The following is a 20,678-nucleotide window of genomic DNA, read 5'->3' on the forward strand; positions in this document are numbered from 1 at the left end:
GGCATGACCAAGGCAGGGATGAGTAAATGAGGGAGTTAGGGAACATCTTTGATGCTGTTGGATGGACATGAAATGAGTACACAAGCTTAGGGAGTAAAGAGATGCTAATCTCTTAGAGCCTTGTCTAATCTTACTTTTTTAGAGGAGAGGAAGGAGCCAGATGTAATGCTGGATGAAGACACTGCCTTCTTCCTTGTGTTAAAAGTTTATCTTCCTTATTTTTGGCATCCCCACTCTAAAGGGTCCATTCCTAAAACATTTGTGTGATGCAGGGCACTACTGTCAGCTCACCCTTCCTGTGCCTCAGTTTCCAGGGTGACATCCCCGCGGATGCACAGGGGCCTGCACTGCAGCAAGAGCAGGCTCTCACACACAGCCTGAGCCCCAGGCCCTGGACACTCTTCCCTCCTGGATGTACCTTGCAGGTCAGGATCAGAGACTGCCGCCCAGAGTCCCAGGTCCTCTTCTAGACGCTGGGTGCACAAACCTCCTTCCGAGTCACTATTTTGCAGCCCACATGGACTGCAGAAAGGAAAAAAGAAAAACAAAATGCTTCTGATAGCAAATTTTTCCAAGCCTGAAGTCATTGCTTAAGTGTAAGTAGTCACACTTGTTTGCCCGGCTGCATCGCACACAAGGCGGTGTGATGCAGGGGAAGCTGGAGCACAGGAAGTTAAAAAAAACTAATAATTACTTCTGGCTCGTTGAGCCAAGGGAGAGGTGCCAGAAGTGCTTATGGTTTGGAAGGTTGGGAGCTAACCCCTAAACCCAGCTGGTGGGAAGGACTGTCCCATTAGTGGTGGCCAAGGAAACCACTCGGTCAAACTCCCACACTGGAAAACACACTAGAGGAAAAGGAAACTTTCCAGTGCTGCCATGCGGTGAGAGTGTAATTTGGAGTCCAAATTTGTGATGGCTGGGAAGGCTTTGAAGATGGGTGCTGTGGAGCCAGGCAAAAAGCAGCCACCCTGGAGCAGCCTGGCCTCCCCTGTTTGCTTAGGAAACAGCTACGCATAGGATGCAGGAAGCACAGTAACATTCTTTCAGCATGAAGAGGGCAAATCCTCTCCAACTCCCTGAGCAAACCTCCAGCCATTGGGGTTAAGAAGAAAACACTATAATGGGGGGAGCTGTCCTGTCCACTGTATTTTTTTTATTTTTTTTTTTGCATCTTCTGCTAAAACCTCCAGTACTGAGGCACACAGAGATGGCTGGACCACTGATCAGATCTGCTCTGGCAATCCCTGTGACATTTTGCTTATAAAACAAGAGATTTCTGTAGAGGCTGCAGAGTGCCAATTTCTTTGACAGCCAAAAGCGTTGTGTTACTTTGCAAGCGCAGTCAGACGTTTTGGACAGTGACCTTGTCAGAGTACATTTCCTAAGTGGTATGAGACAGCCTCAAAAGCTCAAGTGCCCCAAGAGGAGGTGCTAAGCCAAACCGATAGGGTAAAGAGCCCCAGGCTGGTGAGCTGGGAAGGCAGGGTAGGGCAATAGATAGAGGCCTGGCTGGCGAGTCAGGATGTCTGACTTCTTTTCTTGCTACCTTTTTAGCACAGCTGGGGAATTCTGGTTACCTTTTTGTTACTTTGATTGCGAAGGCATTGTCTTGCTGTCTCTTTAAAGGATGTCTCATACCTAAGGCACTAATAAGCCCATGACCCAAGAGGCTAGTGTAGGGTTGATATTATGCAAGTTATCAAAAAGCAGGGTAAACAGGTCCATGTGGCAGTTGCAGATACTCTAAAGAACCCCACAATTTCTTAGCAAGACTGTCATCTCCTGAGACATTGTCCCTTCTGTGTTCAGGTATGAGTTGAATTTAACTTACTGTTAGCTTTGTTACTGAACAGAACCAGTCAGAAATAACCCTCCAAACCACAGAGCATGGCTCTGTACAGGCTGGAGTCCCTCTGCCCACTGGAGATGGAGAGGTGAGGGACAGTCCAGGTCCAGAGCCAGAATTTGTCTGTCCTGAACAGCCCCTTGGACCAGTCTGGTTCTCTTCGTCACCTGCAGAGGAAGAAGATCAGGTTCTGTAGGCTGAAGGCCTCCAAGAATACCCCAAGGATCATGCAGCCTGAACAGAGCAGGGAATACAGGTAGCATATCCTCATTGTGCGGTAGTTAGAGGCCCCTTGTCCTTCTGCCCATCCTTGCTTTCAGAGATGTTTGTTGCAAGCAGTCACAAGTGAGCTTGGTCTGTCTGTCAGGCTGGCAGGAAGCCACCTGGCTAATCCAGGTCCACACGGGGCAGACAAGTGCTGGAGGGTTGCAGGGGGCTGAGCGGTGAGCTGGTGTCCTGCAGTTGTGCATTTTGTCGGCAGCGTGAGCTGTGTGCTTGCTCACGGAAGTGAGCTGGGAATGCTGGCAGCATGATGGCTGGGTTGTAGGATTCCCTGGGTCAGGATGCTGCCTGCCCTGCCCTGGCTGTCACTGCGCTGGTGCTCAGGCACAGCTGGCTCTTTGCTGAAGCTGCTGGGTGTTTTGCTCTGACTCTTTGCAGAATGTCACTCCTCCTGTGTTTGCTTTTCCTCCCCAGAGGAGTTCCTCTCCAGCCTCGATCACTATGAAATTGCATTCCCCATCCAAGTGGACCAAAACGGGGACTTCCTCACCTTTGACATGAGGAGCCAGCTGAAGCAACGCCCTCGGCGCAGTCTGGGCTCCTTGCCCTACGAGCCATCTGAGCAGCAGGTTTTCTACAAAGTCTCTGCCCATCGAACCCAGTTCCTTCTCAACCTGACACTGCACTCCAACCTGCTGGCTGAGCACTTCACTGTAGAATACTGGAAGAGAGATGGTGTGGACTGGCAACATGATTTCCACGAGGATTGCCACTACGCGGGCCACCTGCAGGATCAGTACCTGAACTCAAAGGTCGCCATCAGCAACTGCAACGGACTGGTGAGTCCCTGAATTTTGCCCAGCCAAGGGAACTACTAACAATGAAAGCTGCCCATAAAGCAGAGCAGATTGCAGCTTCTTTGATCTGTGCTGTAGAAATGCAGCCCGGTTTGGGTCCCAGCAGATGGATCCGTGGTGGTGGGAAACGTGTGGTTGATGTCAAACTAGAATATTGCACGGTGACATCAAAAGTCAGCTGAGGGTGAAGGCCATGTCCCCTCATTACATTTATAGGAGTTCCTGATCCATGTTGGGACTGTAGTCAGTGGGAGTTTTTCCATTGATTTTAACTGGAATGGGATAATCCAGGCTCTAGACCATTATTCCGGCTCTTACAGAACTCTCCGGTCCACTTCCAACAGCAACAGCAAAAGATATAAAACATATCGTATGTGCTAGTGAGGAAGAAGCACAGGAGGGCAGAAATTTCACTGCATGACCAAGAATGTCAAAAGTGCATTCAGATCCTTATAACCGCAGATACATTCCTGGGGTTCCTAGTCACTTCTGTCCAGATTCCAGGAGCTGAAAACGTGTTTTCTGGGGAAAAACTAAGCTAGTCAGTGTTTTTCAGTATGAAAAGAGGGGACAAGACGGCATTCGTCAGAATCAGCAAGGCTGCTGCAGAGAGGGAGGAAATTATCTGTTCTGCATGTTCCCAACAGCTAGGACTAGACATTGTGGTCTTAAATATCAGTAGGAAAGCTCAATGGTAGACAATAGTGCTAAGGATAGCTGAGACTAGGTTGCTTGAAGAGTGCTGGGCCCCAACATCGTTGGAGATCTTTAAGAGTAGGCAAGACAAATACCTCTCAAAAATACTCCAGGTATGATTCATTAGCTCTTTCAGCACTGGGAATAGCTTAAGGACTTCCATCCTTATTTTTCTGTGATTTTCTGATATTTCTGGCTCACAAAGAGCATTTCAAGACCTGCCAGATGGAGGGATGGAGCAAACATACCCCGTTAGTGAATCCCAAGGATGATGGCTCTCTTGGAGGAGTAACACGTAGAAAAAGACTCCGTAGGCCAGATTCGTATTTATGCTACAGCCCCACCTCTTAGCAGTGTGGAAGAGCTTCCAAACAGGAATAAATTCACATTGATTTATTGTTAAATTACATTGCCAGAACAGTGCTGCGGGTTATTAACAGAAATGAGAATCTGACTCATTATATCAGAGAGTCTAATGTTTCCATCTCACAGCCAAAAATCAGAGCTGCATAAACTCTTGGTTCCTAAGTTAGCCTTTTGTTTAGATTTAGGACCTCTGCTGAAGTCCTGGATGATTTATTGATGCTCAGAAAAGAAGAGCCGAAGGGTGAGCTGGACACTGCTGGTCCAGAAGGATAGCCAGCTTTAGCCTACCTCATGCTTCAGAGGGCACCAAGTCCAGGACAAGCAATGACCTGGCAGCACTTGCACTGGGATATTTTAGTCCACAGACAGTTTTGCTCTGGAGAGATACCAGGGGTTGTCTGGAGGAAAAAGCAGCCAGGCGCAAAGAGATACAGGGGGTCATCCAGCAACCTCTCCTTTTCCTGAACTCTGTCCTCCTGCTGTGGCGAGCTACAGGAATCAGCAAGGAGGGGGGTCTTCAGGCTTAGTGAGGACAACAGGCTCAGGAATTTGGCCAAGGTGAGGCTGGAGCTGGCAGTGGGGTCTGTACCTGCCACCTGAGCAGACCTGTGCAGAGCTCTGGCTGATTATCAGCAGATGAGCCCTCCTGGCTCCACTCCTGCCTGCGCCCCTCCAGGCAGGCACCAGGTCTGCTTAGCAGGGGACAGGTCAGGACAGAAGAGGGTCTCAGGGGACATGAGGTCAGGTATGTGCTGACACCCGCCAGCAGGGGCCTGGACACTGCAACCCACATCTGCGCAGACCTGACTCCAGATGGTGCAAAGGGGGCTGTGTAATGTGGTGTTACATGGGCGCAGGCTGGAGCCAGTGCTGGTTATGGGGTGACCTGTGCATGGAGGAGAGGGAAGGGGAAGACTCCAGAGTCTTGTCCAATGCAAAGGCATGAGAACAGGTAACAAGCCTCAAGCTATCCTCCTTCCCTTCTACTCCCCACATCCCTTTACAATTTCTGCATCTGCGAGGCACACCTCTGCAAACTACTTCGTTTTCAAATGCAACGCACCTTACGACACACCAGCTTTAGGCTGCCGATACCTGGCCACGCGCTGTCAGACATCACCCACCCTTCACGTCTGCCGCACAGCTGGCCCAGCACGCAGCCGGCATCAACCCATGCGGCTGCACTTCAGCTTGAGCAGGATAGAAGTCACCCAGGCTTAACTTGTCGGAAGCGAAGGGCAAAATGGCCCATTTTCCAAAACATGCGGAGCTGCGAGCTGCCAGCAGGGCCCAACATGAAGCAGCTGGAGCCTGCGGGAGCAGCCTGAGAAGCTCTTGCCGGGCCAGGAGCTGGAAGCCCTGAGTTAAGCAGAGCTGTGTTTCAGCCCACCGGCTGCACGACAGCCCAAGGACTCATGTCCTCCCATCAACAAAATTGCATCTCGGCGTAAACAGCCTTAGGAGAGAAATGTCCCTGTCTTACCTCTTGCGTCAGAGCTCATCAAAGGCCGCTTTAAAGGCTGGGTTTTCAGCCCTTTGCGTCTATGCTGAAACTGTGCTTTCGTCTGAATTGCCCTCCTGAAATCAGCGGGAACATGAGATGTTTGGAGCTCGGCAGATGGCCCCGCTGCCGAGGCTGACGTCAAGCTGTTAAAGTGTGTAAGAGGAGGTGGAAGAGCTGAGCTGCAGTATGTAGCCGTGTCTTTCTTAAGTGTGGTTATAAGTTAATAGGATAAACCATCTTTGCTCTGCAGATGACCTGGGTGAATCACAGACAGGATATCCAGCTTAGCTCCCCCACAAACCACAGAGATCTCTCTCAGGGCTTCTTGCCGCCCCCTTTCAACACGCGTGTGTCACGTCCACCACCCAGACCTCAGCGCTTGGGTTTTGGGCTCAGCGGTGGGGGAGTTTTCAGACTCCTGTGATGGCAGAGCTTCGTTCCCACAGGATATTGGGCAGGTCGTGGAGCCTCCTGCCTCTCGTGTGTTCCTCAGAGGCTCCAGGTTTGAGCTGGGAAGGGCCCTTTTCTAGCAGCGTATGGTTTTCAGGCAGGACGTGCTTTCCCCTCCTGCTGCTCTGCCCCAAGCCGGCGGTGACCTCCTTCTCCCCGTCCCGCAAAGCCGGCAGCCAGCTGGCTTCGCAGGCCGACACTCGGCTTTCCGCCGGAGCCCTCGCCAGGCTAACCTCACAGTACCTCGCTTGTGTTTGAAAAGGTGGAGCAGAGCCAAGAGCAACAGAGCCTGGTGCAGGAGGAAATCCCCCGGCACTCTGGAGATGGGGACTTCTCTGCGCGCACACTGCCCCGATTCAGCTTTCGTAGCGGGGAGGGAGGTGGGGAGAGACCTCTTACGGAGGCAGCGTCCACCCCAGAGAGGCTCTCCCCCGCTTGCCCAGCAGTAACGCTGTTACATGGATGGTTCCTTCCACACGAGGACCTCAAGATGTCTTACAGAGACCTGCTTCCCCACGCCCCTCCCTGGCAGATCAGGGCTCCTGTCCCTGTGGTGTAGAAGGGCTGCGACATCCAGTGGGCAGCATCAGTGCAGAGCAGATGGCAGGATCGGGGGGCTCTGCACCCAGAGCTATGCTTGCGCACAAGCAGCAGGAGGACAGCCAGGTAACGTGAGTCTCAGACCTCTGGGATCCTTCTTGGCCTGCCTGGGCAAAGTCGGGCAGTTTCTGTGTCTCAGTTGCTCACTGGTGAAGTTCAGCTGATAGAACCACCTTGGTTTCCTGGAGGTAAGACTGAACACCAGGAGAAAGTTGCAATGGTGATGGGGCTTCTGCTTATGTTGGGCTGGAGGAAGCCTTTTAGGTTGTCCAAACCTTTTACCCAGAGGCAAAGCTTGCTGCAAGGATAGGAAAGGATACGACCAGCCGCGGAGGAGACGTGTTGCAAGCAGCTGGTGAATTGGGCTGTTCATCCTGCTATTTCCTTCTCATGCCAATCGTCATGGTCTCACGAGGAGGTGCATTTGCACAGGGCAAAGTCTGGGCTTACAGCCCAGATTCTTTTGGTCACAGAATAAAACAAGGGAGAACAACAACAAAATATGTGAATAGCTAAATCAACAAAATGGGAGCAGAAACAAGATCATCTGGTTGAAATGGCTAGTTGGGGTGTAAAAAGGGCAGTGCTGGTTGAGGAGAACAAACCAGATTTTAGGCTGCAGAGAAAGGTTCTGACCCTGAAAATGAGATTTTAGGTCGCAAAGATTCGATACATTTCTCAAAAGCCTCTGGACATCTGCAATCCTCTGCAGCTCTGTGCCTCAGTTTCTTAGCTGGTGGTAAAGCTCCTGAGCTGCTTCCAAGGGCTCTTTGATGAGGTTGAGAAGCACAGGAGGTTGATCTGAATGCTAAGTTGTGCTGATATTTAAAGATATGGTACTTAGGATCCCACAGACGGCTCTCAGTTAGATCAATGAGTGTCATGGAATAGGAAACAACTTAATTTTGCAAGGAAAGACTGTGATTTTCAGAGGACTCTAATGAGCAGAGAGGCCCCACGGCATCCATGAGCAGCTGGCTCAGTTTGCTCTGGTCCATAGCTTCATATGATTCAGTGTTTGTGTATAAAGGAAGGATTTCTGCACATGCTCTAAGCTGTTTGTCAGTCCCCGGAAATTCAGCAGCTAACCATCACAAATTTCATTTTCAGAAAATAGCAGTATGTCACCCATTTCTCTCCCTACTTGTTTTATTCCTTTCCTTCTCTTTCCTTTCACAGCATGGGGTGATAGTTGCAGATGAGGAGGAATATTTCATTGAACCGCTGAGCCCGGGAGCCAACGTCAGCGCAGGGAACGAGGGCAAGGGCAGCCCCCACGTTGTGTACAAGCGATCGTCTCTCCAGTACCCACACATGGATGCAGCCTGCGGTGTGCTAGGTATCTCTGCCCAACAACACATCTTCAGTCCATCCCAGTGCAGGCCGGGAAAGTTCCAATAGACCGGGCTGTGAAAGTCCATACTGCCCTCTATGGCAAAAAAAAAACAAATTCTTCTCTTGCATTTAAGAAAGTTTTATTTATGTATTTACTTTTACCCACGCAAAACATTTCTGGTGGCCTGGTCTTTGGAAAGCTCTTACACTCTCTTCTTCACAGCAGGGCCTTTAGATTTGTAAATAGAGGGTGGAATAGAGAAAAAAATCTCTCTTATTGTTCTGACAAAAGTCCTCCCGGTTTTGGCCAATTTCGAAGGTATTGAGAAATCATAGTTCATGCATGCTCAGCCTCTTTCCCACACGCCTGTGCCCTTCTTGTCCTTGCCAGAAATCTGTCTGTGTCCTGGAGCCTGGGTGAAATCGCTGGCCCCTGTGAATGTATGAAGTTTCTCCGTCTATCCAAATGTTGTGTGTATACAGGATGCTGTTCCCTCAGTTTACAGAGGCTTCCCCTGGCTCTGCACATGGGTCAGCTAGCTTTTTACAGGGTTAAGAGTCCAAGACTGCAGAAGCAGAACTGTTCCCAGTTGCTCATAGCAGGTTTGTGTGTCCCCTGAGGATGTTCATCCAGTGTCCCAGTGCTGATGCTTGACCAGATGAGGAATCACTGCTGGAAGGGACGGAGTCTCTGCAAACACCAGGGCACCACCAACTTGGTCTGAGCAGAGCAGCAAGCGGTGTCCCCAGATGTGCCAGCGTGTCTGGAAACAACCTGTGCTTCCCTGACCCAGCTCTTCCCGTCCCAGCTCCCAGTTACACTGTGCCAGCAGACTCCCCTTCTCCTGACTCTGCCACATTCTCCAGCTTCCAGACAAAAGTCAGCCTGTTCCCAGTTGCTTCTTGGAAAGGAAAGACCATGCAATGGGAGCCACAGGCTAGGTATGGTTCTCTGACAAGCACAGCACAACTGAACCCAGCAAGGACACCCGTCCCCTCATCCCGTAGGCTGGACCAGTCCCAACCAGCTCAGTGCACACTGCGGGTTCCTTCTGATCATCCCAAAGGGCTGGAGCTGTGATGTGTCCATCTTCCCAGTCTCGCCTGGGTATCTGATCAGCATCAGAGCAGAGGATGCTGATTCAGCCTCCCCACAGGGCAGCAGCAGTTGTTGTAACCCTCCCAGACAGCTCTCCTGCCCTACAGCGGGAGCCAGGCCATGGGGCCAGAGCTGTTGGCCCTGCTGGGGACATCTCTACGGTCAGATTGGTAGCACTTGAAGCCTGGAGTGAAGTCCTACAAGTCTGCTGCTGCTTTGAAGGTTGCAGCTGTGTCTGTGGAGGAAAAGCCAAATCCTAAATTCGGGTTCTGGCAGGAAAAGGAAAGAGGAAATGATCTGCAATAGCCTTATTGTCAGATTATGTCTGTGTAGTATCTAAATCCACAGGCTCTTCCCTATGACCGAGTTGAGGACAGGGCCTTGCAGTGCAGAGGCAGCGGAGCGCGTGGTGGAGGCGGTGGTGCTGGCATGCAGCAGCAGGATGGGCACGCACCTTTCCACGTGGTGCACAGGCAGGAGGGCAGCAGGATACCAGTGGGCATGGCCCTGGTCTGCAGTAGGAAGTGCTCATCAAACTGGGACCAGGACTGGGTGTGTTTGCTGGGTCTAATGTGTGGTGCATAATAAGCCTTGCAATGCCTTTCCTTCCCAGCACTGAAACCGAGCTTAATAGTGTCCACCTCTCACCTCTGTATGCTGCTGAAACACTGCTGGAAGGCAACAGAAAAATCTCTTTCCCTCCTCAGATGAGAAGCCCTGGAAAGGGAGGCACTGGTGGCTGCGGACACTGAAGCCCTCCCCGCTGAAGCCATCAGGCAACCACAGCCAGCGAGGCCAGCTGCCCCTGAAGAGATCCGTCAGCACGGAGCGCTATGTGGAGACCCTGGTGGTGGCTGACAAAATGATGGTGGGGTACCACGGCCGGCGGGACATAGAGCAGTACATCCTGGCCATCATGAATATTGTAAGTGTTATAACCACATCATGAACTTTGGGAGATCCCAGGGGCTCATATACCCAGCAGCACAGAGCAATCTGGAATAAATCCTGTTCTGAACCCCAAATGTCTCGGTTTGGCAAAGGGTACCACATGCTTTTCCTGCAAGACAACAAGTAGGATGAAGGGAGCACAGTGGGGAAATGAGATCTATCTGTTTCAGGATTGCAGTGGCTTCTTCCTGGGCAACAATCCTGACATGCTGCCACTGCTCCAGAGCAGTAATTCTCCAAAGCCTACAGGGACTCTGTTGTACAGGGGGAGGCACCTCAGGAGTGGTAAACTCTGGCCTGTCTGACCATGCTACAGGCCAGATCTGGACTGGGAGAACAAAGCCCTTTCTTTGAACAGCATCTCTCATCTCAAATTAGCATTGCAAATGGGGCCAGCCAAGCTGAGAAACACATGGGAAAGCATAAGGACAGTCAGCTCTCACGCTTGGGGTCTGATCAGCATGAAGGGTAAGGAGAAATACCCCCTGTTCTTCCATACAGCTCTGCCTATGTCTCTGGGTTACTGCAGAGGAGCTTCCTCTGCAGCATCACGTTTGGGTCATTGCTGGCAGCAGGATACCATGCTAGATGCATTAACGGCCTGAATAATGTCATGCTGCGAGTCCTCCTGTGAGGTGAGATAGGCTTAGAGGTTATCCATCAAACCTATGAAAGCTGTTCTGTGATGGCTCTTTGTCCTGTCCTCTGCAGGATCTCTTTTCATGGCTTCCTCAGTTTGCATTTCTAAAGCACATGCCAGATTTTAAAACAATACACTTTCTAACTGTTTCATCTGCTGTAAAACACCCACCGTGTGCTGTCTGGTTCCCTGCTGATGGGCAATCAGCAAAGCTTCATCCCCGTGGCTGCATAATACCAGAACCGCAGGGCTTCCTCACCTGAGCTACAGACAAGGAGCAGGTGCTGCGGGTTCCCACCTTCATTGTTGCAGGCTCCCCAGAAGGAGACACCACGGTCTGAATGTGGTTTAGGAAGTTTTGCTGTCCAAATAGTAACATGGAATCTCATTCTGTTTCCACTTCCTAAAAGGGATTGTGTTTAGACCCACGGCTCCTGCAGACGAACGGCGCTGTTTCCCTCTGGCGGGTGCCCAACGTGTGCCTGCTCACAGCTGACTGCACCGCCACTCAGCTAGCGAGCTCATTTTTAAGACTCGTCTTTTCTTGTTTCTTGGAGGTCAGGTTGCCAAACTTTTCCAGGACTCGAGTCTGGGCAATATTGTCAATATCCTGGTGACCCGGCTGATTCTCCTCACTGAGGATCAGGTAAGGTGGGCTTTGCCAAGCTGCTTCCATCATGCTGCTGCACTCCCTTTGCGGGACTGTGTGTTCTTCCTGGATGGCACCCCCAGGAGGTCCCCCCAGTGCAGTCTGCTGGGTACACCATGCCCTCCCAAAGGCAGCTGGGGCCTGGTTTCAGGCTGGGAACCTCTGGGTGTCTGAGGACTGTTTTTATGATAAAGTGGATTTAGGGAGGTTTAAGGAGCTTTAGTCCCCCCTAAAGTCTTGCTTCCTCATGGCCTCTGTTAAAGGCCGAGGGCATCTGGACTGATTTCAGTGCTGTGCTGGCATGGAAGTCTTCAGTGCCTTCACATCAGAGCTTCCCTGGGAACATGCTGTTGTATTGCTTCCATTCCAGCCCACACTGGAGATTAACCACCATGCTGGGAAATCCCTGGACAGCTTCTGCAAGTGGCAGAAATCCATTGTGAACAGGAATGGCAACGGGAATGCTATCCCTGAGAATGGCATAGCCAACCACGACACTGCAGTGCTGATCACCAGGTAAGTCTGATCCCAGCCTTGGCAGCGCTCATGGGGGGTGTCTTCTGTGCAGCTGGCCTCTGTCCAAGTGGTTCATCCAAGGTTTCCCTCCCATATGCTCCCCCATGAGCTGGCCTGGCAGTGGCTGGTCCTCAGACCGGCAATGTGCCAGTTCCCTTGCAGAGATGCAGATTGCTGCAGTTCAGATAACCATCCTCCTCCTCCTTTGTCTTCCCACCATCTTCCTTGTGCTCTCAAGGAGCTTAGTTTGCAGCCACGGGTATTTGTGCACCAGCAAATCCATGGAGCACAATGTACAGCAGTGTTTGGTGTTAGTGGGAACCCACCCCAGAGCCCTTGGACATCAAGCATCCTACTGAGACAGAGAGCCTGATCTGCCTCCACTGTGACGAATGGAGAAGAGGACACAAGTGACACCTGAGCATCGTGACAATGATGGAATGTCTGCAGCCAGTACTGGATCTGCCTCACCTCATTTTAGGTGCCTGTGTGAGGGGCTGAGCTCTCTCCTTGGCAGCTGATAGATCACTGTTGAAGTGACTTAATCCCATCTTCCCTGGGAGAAGAGCAGTCCTGTCCTGGAGATGCTTGTCTCTCTCCACTCCTGTACCAACAGTCTGGGGCAGCAGGTTAAGCTGGCCGCTGGATTAGACCTCCTGAGCTGAAAGAAGGCGTCTGAACCTGCACATGCAGGACAAATAATCCCCGTCAGAATAGATAGATGCTTGAGTCTGGAACAGCAGAGGGTACAGAGGGATGGCTGGAAGGGCAGAGGATGATGAAGAGAAAGCTGGAAGGATGAAGCACATAGAGGGGATGGCTGGGAGGATGGAAGGTGCCAGGAAGCTAGCTCTCAGCACCTGGACACCAGCTGCACCCTGGCTACCAGAGAGCCAGTGGTCACATAAACACTGCTTGGGCAGAGGGGCAGCGGCCTGAGGAAGAACCCCAGAGGAAAGATTTGGTTGCACTATTTTGTTCTCCCTATTAAGTAATGGAGGAAAACCATGCAATGGAAGTGCTGAAGAGGGGAGCCTCCAAGCAGCAGCTGGTTTTGCTGGTGCCATGCTTACACTCCGGTTCCCAGTGGCTGCAGGAGCTGTGTGCGTCCCAGGGAGCCCTTGAGAGCCTTTCAGCGCCGGGGGGGAGCAAACGAAAGGCCTCCTTGGCTCCATCCTCACCCCCCCAGGGCTGCAGCCTCTGCTTTTCCTTCACATGTGCAGGACGCGAACGCCGACTCCGAATTCTTCGGCCTTGCACCAGATGTTCGAGCTAACCCTCAGCAACTCGCCGCCCGGCTGCTTGGACAGCACCGGCACATCCGGCCCCATCGCTAATAAATTCCTGTCTCCCGATAACATCTTGCTGAGCTGCGGGCTTTTTTCTCTTGCAGAGACGTGTCAAATCAGAGCCTCGGAAGGCTTTCACGTATCCGCTTGAAACAAAGCAACAAATGTTTTTCACTCACTCAGTTTCCTGCTGGGGTGAGAGGTTTGGACACTTCCAGAGAGCACCAGGGGCCAAAGGGACATGAGCCATCATCAGGAACATGTTGCACTTAACACGTCGTGTGCTGTCAACTTGCTTCTTCCCTGCTTTTGGCCCCATGGGTCCACTGGGGTGAGTGGTGTCAGAAGGTCCTGCTGCTCCTGCAGGAGTCCCCCAGGCCCACACCACCATCAGCAGCCTTGGTGTCCCAAGCCCAGCTCGTGCTCAGGTTGAAATGCACCTCGTGGTCAAGGAGCAACGCCGGCAACCCAGCTGCTGCCACTGGTCCCCCTGCCTGCTGGCTCCACGTGGATTTGAGTGTAACGTTGCCTCTTTCAACCAAGGCTTTGCAAAGACCCAAATGTTTGAGTCTGAGGACAGGGCAGGTCATGGGGAAGGTATGTAAACAGAGGCAGGGAGAGCATGCAGCTCATCTCCACAGTTAAATGATAATATTCACCCTCTGGCCCAAACGTGTATCTTCTGAAGATGCTGCCAGTGTCCTTTTGCAAGGGTACTGCATTTCAGTTTGGAAGAGGTTTTACTTTGCTGTCCTCGTTTAGCTTTTCCTTGTAGGCAGCTAATGATGTGCAAACAGTCAATTCCTTGATGCAATGGCTGGAAGTGGAGGCCAGGAACAGAGGGAAGAGTCATCTTGAATCAACCCATATTGAATTTGTTTGGAAAATTCTCAGTAAAGAACTAAACTGAAAAAAAATTTAAAAAATCACTTTAGCATTTTAATGAAACTAAAGTGAATTGTGAAATGAAACATTTTCAAATTGAATTTTTTCTTGTTTTAAAAAATAAAATCAAAACTACATATTTGATTGATACGATTTACTGCAACAGACCTAAGTCTACAGACATGAGGCTGGCCCTGTCCACATCATCTGGGGCAGTTCTGTTAGCCTGATGCCTCCCCGAAGAGAAGCGGCTGGCTCACAGGAGTGTGCTGGATGCTCGTGAGCAGTGCTGGACCATCCAGCCAAACCCACAGAGCTTCAAGGCTGGAATGGCGTTGTCCCTGCTGGCTCACTGCGTTTCATCAAAACCGAACCTCTGACCCCATCCAGCGCTGCTCTGTAGTTAAGTGACTAATACGCAGGATCCTTAAAAAAACACAGTGCGTCTCAGCCTGGGGAAAGTGAGCATTGCAAAATATGGAGCAGAGGCATCTCTTACCTGTTACAGTCTGTACTTTCTATTCCAGAAGCGTCATATGAGCCACGTCTGCTGTTTTGTATGTGAAAGCAATAGTAAAACTGAGATGCGTCTGCAAAAGATTTTGGAGTCGCCAAAATTGTGTATGCTCTTAACGCTGCCTTCTCCTTCTCTTTGCAGATACGACATTTGCATCTACAAGAATAAGCCCTGTGGCACCCTGGGTAGGTAGCATTTTGCTGTCACACTCTCATGCAGTGACGGGGGCTGTCTCTTCAGCAGCACTTCTCACCAGCATGTATATCTTCAGGAGTGTGGTGAGGGAGGGCTGTGCCATCCACATTTCCTTATGAGCAGGCGAACGGGAAGTGCTCGCCCAATGCTACCACGAGCGCCAGCAGCAGAGCCAGGAACAGGCCCACGGTTTCCAGCCTGCTAGGCCATGTAGCCTCCTCTCTTCTGTAAACACTAAAAGCAGCAACCCGGAGAACGGATGGGCTCTGGAAGGCTTCTCCATTATATCCCTGGGTCAGGTCCAGCCTGATGATTAAGAACCACTCGCATCTAGGGCTGGTCCATAGCCTAGTGGAGTATTCCTGGCTTAGCAGAGAGAAATAAGACTTTTTTTGTGATGACTGTAAAGGGAGTTCTTTATTTAAACTGCTAGACACAGACAGACCCTGCAGCTCTCTCTGGCTGTAGCTCCTAATTTGTCTTGCCCTGGTCTAGACTAAGCAGTCAGGGAGGGATTATTGCTGTGAATCACTGCAGTTAAAAAGGAAAAGTTGGTGGGTCTCTGACCTGGTGCGGCTGCGGTACCTGGGAGAGGTGGAGGCTGGAGGGGCTGTGACAGCTCAACCCATTCCTGTAATGGAGACTGTCTCTTCCCCAGCCCTGAGCAGTGGGGCGCAGCCTGTGGTAGTGGGACAGGGTATGGGCAGGGGGTTAGGGGAATCCACTGCCACAATCCCAGCCCTCCTTATCCAGCCCTCCGGATGGAGTTAAGGTGGATTTCTGATTGTGGTGGGTGTCAGCCACAACCAAATGCAGATGCTCAGGCTGGATCCCGGGTTACTCAGTTGTCCAGGCTTCCCTGACAGGGTTTGGATGCCCAAGTGCTGGTGTGACTGATCCCAGGTTCCTGGCAAAACCGTCCCCTGTTCCCCCACCAGCAATGCTGGTTCTGTGACAAGGACTGCTCTTCCTCTGTGCACAGTCTGAGGTTTGGATATGAAACTCAGTGAGTTTTGACCCATCTTTAGCATTTTGGAGCCTGTTGTCAGAACTTTTGTCAGTGCTGAGTGACCATGTACCCATAGCCCATAATACCCATGGCTTCATCCCAAAGGCCAGTGAAACCAGTGTGAAGAAACTTGTTAGGCTGTGTTTGGTGTTAGTGAGCATGAAGTGCATCATTTAGTCCCCCAGTGCGACAGATGCTTTATGCTGGCCCTATGTGACTTTTCCATCTGGCTTTCCTAGGCCTGGCCCCTGTGGGCGGGATGTGCGAACGAGAAAGAAGCTGCAGCATCAATGAGGACATTGGCCTGGCCACAGCCTTCACCATTGCTCACGAGATTGGCCATACGTGAGTACTGTGCCAGAAGAGTCCCTGGGGGTGGTCATCATGGAGAAAGATTCCTGTTGGTCTGTTGCTGCCATAAGGAGTTATAAAATCCTTCTTGTGGATGATCCTGGTTGTTGAAAACGCACTAACTGATCATCTCTCTAATGCCTCGGTGATGCTTTCTAGGTTTGGCATGAATCATGATGGGGTCGGCAACAGCTGTGGCTCCCGTGGGCAAGAAACAGCCAAACTGATGGCTGCTCACATCACCATGAAGACCAACCCATTTGTATGGTCTACGTGCAGCAGGGATTATATCACCAGCTTCCTGGAGTAAGGAATCCATCTCACCTTGCCCTTCCTTCCACCTCACAACCAGTACACATCTCCAGCCTCTCACAGTCCCTTTTGAGGAGTGGGTAAAGCCAAAGAAAAGCCCCCAAAGCACACAGCCCATGCACCTTCTGTCATGTCTCCCAGCACCTCATCCTGTCCCAAGAGGCATGTGCTTTCTTTCCTTCCCTTAGACTTTCCTGCTAACAATACTAACCCTATTTACTGTGCAGCTGTGAGACCTTTATTTAGGTTCCCTACTTCCAGAAACTTCACAAATAAATCAGTAGCTTCTGGAGGCATTTGGACATTTCTGAAGTTCAGCCAGGAATCACAGGGAAGGTGGGGAAGGAGGATCTGGAGACAGGACTGGTTCTGCACTGTGTATGCAGCTTCTCCAGACATTGAGGAGGAGAGTTTAGAGGTGAACAAGACACTTAAGATTTTTATTTTTTTTTTCCAAAGCACGTTCAGGATTCAGGAGAAGGGTTTAGGCTCCTAAGTCCCAAGGTTGTGATGTTGCCACCTTGTCTGGGTCACATCTCTGCAGCCCAGATCTCTTTGTCAAAAGTTCAGGCACCCCCCCAGGGTTTCCATCAAAAACCAAGCAGTCAGGGTCAATTTTGCTGAGGTTTCTGGGAGGATACAGGCACTATGTAACAGAAGGACTAGACAGAACTTTCATTACAATTGGAAGAAGCCAGTGTGTAGGGTCATTATGACAGGAGCAGACACAGGGATGTCTGAATACCAAACCCTTATTGACACAGACCAAAGCTGAGACGTTGCTGTTGTAACACGAGAGGGGCAACAAAGGCAGACCTTCCCGAGGGGCTGCTCTGTGCCCCTCTGTCCTGGAAAGCTTGGCCGGAGCAGTGCAGCTTATCACCAAATTCCACATCCAGCGGCTCATGTTTGGCCGCAGCAAACCCTGCCCTCCTCGCCTTTGACCCCTGGATGCACGGCAAGGCGCGTTGCACGGAGAGCGCCGGGAAAGCGTCGCGGCCGAGGCTGTTGTCCTCGGGTAACCCTGAGGTCTCGGCGGGGCCGTCGGCGGACGGCAAGTTCGTGGCGGCCTCCTCTGCGGTTCGCTCTCGCCGCCCCCGCGTGACAGCACGGCCCGGGGAGCCTCCTCCATGCCTGGGCCGTGGCATGTGTGAGACCCCGGGACATGGGGCCGGGGGAGTGGTGACGGGGGCCGTGATTTAAGGGGAGCTCAGAACAGTGAGGAAGGGGGAGGGAAAGGCCTGTTTCTTGCAAAATTTGGACATTCCTACAAAGCTCTGGCATGCAGGACAGGCTTGGAGAGCAGGGGCTCTCTGTGCTCAGCACCTCCAGCCGCTCTCAGCCAGGGATCCGCAGCTGTATGGTGGGAGAGCAGTGGCTCCGCCGCCCCGCAGCCTCTGCAAGCAGCGCGGGGTCCTGGCTCGCACCCACCTGCCTGCTGCCACGTGTGATCTGCCAGACCTGGATCAGGCAGGACAGCTGGTGGCTGGCAATAGCCTGCAAACCTTCAGATTAAACCTTCTAGAGTCGCGTGTGCTGAATGTGCTTCCCAAAGCCCAGCCCCGAGGATGCAGATAGAAAGACTTTAGAGCACTTTCTCAGCACTGATTATGCCCAGTGGTTTTGTTACTGGAGGCCAGTAAAATTATCCCCCAAAACAGTATGAGAGCTCAGAGCCAGGCGTGCTGCTGGTCCTCCACCACTACGCTTTGCCAAAAGCCTTTCCGCGCTCTGATTCTTGTCTCTTTTTTCCAGCTCTGGGATGGGATTATGCCTGAACAACGCTCCTCCCAAGCAAGACTTTATCTACCCAACAGTGGCTCCAGGACAGGCCTACGATGCAGATGAGCAGTGCCGTTTCCAGTACGGAGTTAAATCTCGCCAGTGTAAATACGGGGTAGAGAGCCTTCCTGCTTTACTATCGGTTCCCAGGGGATGGAGGACTGGGGCTGCAAAGGGCCATGGGGCCGTTCCTCTGCTGCCCACATCGCTTTGCAGTCCTGCTTGTAATGAAGGGCACTTTTGCACGTTCCCTGTGAGCTTTTCACCTTGCTTCCCTTTGAGAGGACAGAGGAGGTCATGCCACGTCCACAAATGTTGGCCACAGCTCAGTTTCCATCAGATTAGTCCCATGGGAAGAGATCTTTTGCCTCTGCCTAATACCTTGGTTGCTGCTGGACCCCAAGGGCTGCAGCTGAAAACCAAGCTGCAGTCCCTGCCCCCAGACTCCTCTGTCACTGGGCATTTAGTACACACGTATTTTTTGTAAGCCTTACTAGAAGTCATTACACTGCATGCACTGACTTAGGAGGAGAAACTTATTTCTTCCAGGTGAGGCGGGTTGATGTGCTGCAGTATATCTGAGGGACAGCTGTCCACCTAAGCCACCCCCACCACCACACTGCCATCCCCTGATAGCTGAATACGGGAAACCACTGAAAGGAAAGGTTGTTTCAGGAGAAAGTGCCTTCCTGCCTCTCAGCCTGACGTTTTGCTGTATTTAACGAACAGGACGTTGCCAGCTATCTGAGCATAGTGGTAAGGGGGAGGTGTGTGCGCTAAAGGGCTGACTGAACTCCATAAAGCATCCACTTTCCCCTAGAGAAAGCAGAGGATCCAGCAGTGAGATACGTGGGCATCTGTCTTGTCTGATGGGCATGAATGTGTACGTATCCACCCACTGCTGACTGCAGTCAGTGCCCCTCCTCATCTGAACCAGAGGCAGTGGAATGGAAACTTGCCACGTTTACATGCCTGTTTCCCAGCTCATTTTTAATTCGGGTGGGCTCTTCCTGTGTATACACAAGGATCACAAAAGCACAAGATGTCCTTGTGGTGACCCTTCTAGCCCAGCCTGTCATGCATGTCTGGGAGAAGCCCAAAGAGCATAAGGGCTCAAGAGTGTATAAATCTGTGCAAATATGTACATCCACTCATCCCATGTCCCATATAAATGAACTCGAGGGGGATGGTGCAAACACATTAGCATACCTTTCTTTCCTGGCCTACTCCTTTTCCATGTCAGTACAGAGCAGATTATTAACAAATTCAATGAGGACAAAGTGAACAGATGTAACTGTTGAAGCTGGAAGTCCTTTCTGGTGGTGACACAGTAGAAAAACTACAGGAGCTTTTACTTCCCAGTAGTTGTACTGGCTACGCAAGCACAATATGAAGGGATGGATGCCTTCGTAAGTTGGGAGAGACGATCCTTTCCTTGGTTAAAACCAGTTGTAGCTGGGCTTTGGTGACAGAGGTAGGAACCAAAACCTTGTTGCGTTTTGGAACTGAGTTCTGTGGCGCAGACTCGCAGTGTTTTCCTTAAGTTATATCACTCCGTGCTTGCAGCCCCATGAACAAGAGGGAAGCGCAAAACTCCTGGGCTTGTATTTTCACCCCTCTTGGTACCAGCACAGTGGATTCCCAGTCATTGAATCAGTTCATTCTACAGGGGGTATCAGTTACTGTTCAGAGCACAACCTTGGCCCCCAGTTGGGGCCAAGGAATTCCTTGTTGGAGGGCTGAAGCCAGCCTGAGAGCTGCAATGAACGAGCTGCTACCTGACCGGCAGGGCTGTGGTGGGGTCGTGCTGCTGTGGAGCCAGCCAGCAGCCAGGCAGTCGCTGTGCCAGCACCCGAGAGTGTAGCACAGAACATAGCAGGTTGGCATGCTCTGTCAGCATGGCCAGTGGCCCCAGGGTGCTGGAGCATATGAGCGACAACTGGGACTGTTTGGGCTCTGCTCTCATGGCTCAATGTCATTTATTGACAACGCGAATCTGTTTAATACCTTCAAATATAAGCAAAGTCACAGCAAGCTGCTCTTTCTGTAAAGCAGGGAGTTTTCCAAAGTCTTATTTCAGTAAGATAAGAGCAGGGTGGTGGAAAACAGGCAGGAAACTCAGCTCTGCTTTTTAGCTGCTCCTTTGCAGTTTGCAGGACTTGAAGTCCTCTCTGGCTCATTTAGTGGCAGAGCAGGTTCAAAGGACCTGGGCTTTCTGGTTTAGCAGCTGTGATGAATTTTCAGTCTCAGACACGGACCTAATGTTTGGGCAGGTTTTGAATTGACTGGTAGACAAGCTGGAGCAGCCATGGGAAGTTTTTTATCTGCTGGTGCTCTGAGAGGTCAGGATGGGCCAGAGCTCAGGATCTGCATCTCAGGAAACCTCTGTGAAGGAGGTCTGGAGTCCCCAGCCCTTCTCACTCCATGGACCCAGCTGCACCCAGGACCTAGCAGAGACAGCAAGCTGAAATGCCCACTTCTGGAGCTGCTCAGGGGCTAGCGCAGTACCTGGCATTGTTCTTACTGTCCTGAAAGCAGCCATGAATCTTCCAGAGGGGGTCTTCCTTTTAGCACTATTACGCTGGCTGGAGAGTACGAGAACACAAG

The 20,678-nt window shown here is 51.4% G+C and overlaps 1 protein-coding gene across 10 annotated transcripts in view; it reads left to right on the top strand.

The window, feature by feature from the left end:
- Window positions 1–20,678, top strand: part of ADAMTS10 (ADAM metallopeptidase with thrombospondin type 1 motif 10) — a 72,790-nt gene that overhangs the window by 35,488 nt on the left and 16,624 nt on the right. For all 10 annotated transcript variants that reach the window (XM_080565704.1, XM_080565706.1, XM_080565702.1 and 7 more), the window contains 9 exons: window positions 2,543–2,907; window positions 7,721–7,880; window positions 9,683–9,900; window positions 11,129–11,212; window positions 11,586–11,731; window positions 14,564–14,607; window positions 15,866–15,971; window positions 16,137–16,283; window positions 18,045–18,186. In XM_080565704.1, coding sequence (XP_080421830.1) covers window positions 2,543–2,907; window positions 7,721–7,880; window positions 9,683–9,900; window positions 11,129–11,212; window positions 11,586–11,731; window positions 14,564–14,607; window positions 15,866–15,971; window positions 16,137–16,283; window positions 18,045–18,186 — 1,412 coding nt within the window. The remainder of the gene's footprint in view (window positions 1–2,542; window positions 2,908–7,720; window positions 7,881–9,682; window positions 9,901–11,128; window positions 11,213–11,585; window positions 11,732–14,563; window positions 14,608–15,865; window positions 15,972–16,136; window positions 16,284–18,044; window positions 18,187–20,678) is intronic.

Source organism: Anser brachyrhynchus, assembly GCF_964034855.1.
Source record: "Anser brachyrhynchus genome assembly, chromosome: 23".
In the NCBI taxonomy this organism is placed as follows: Eukaryota; Metazoa; Chordata; class Aves; order Anseriformes; family Anatidae; genus Anser; species Anser brachyrhynchus.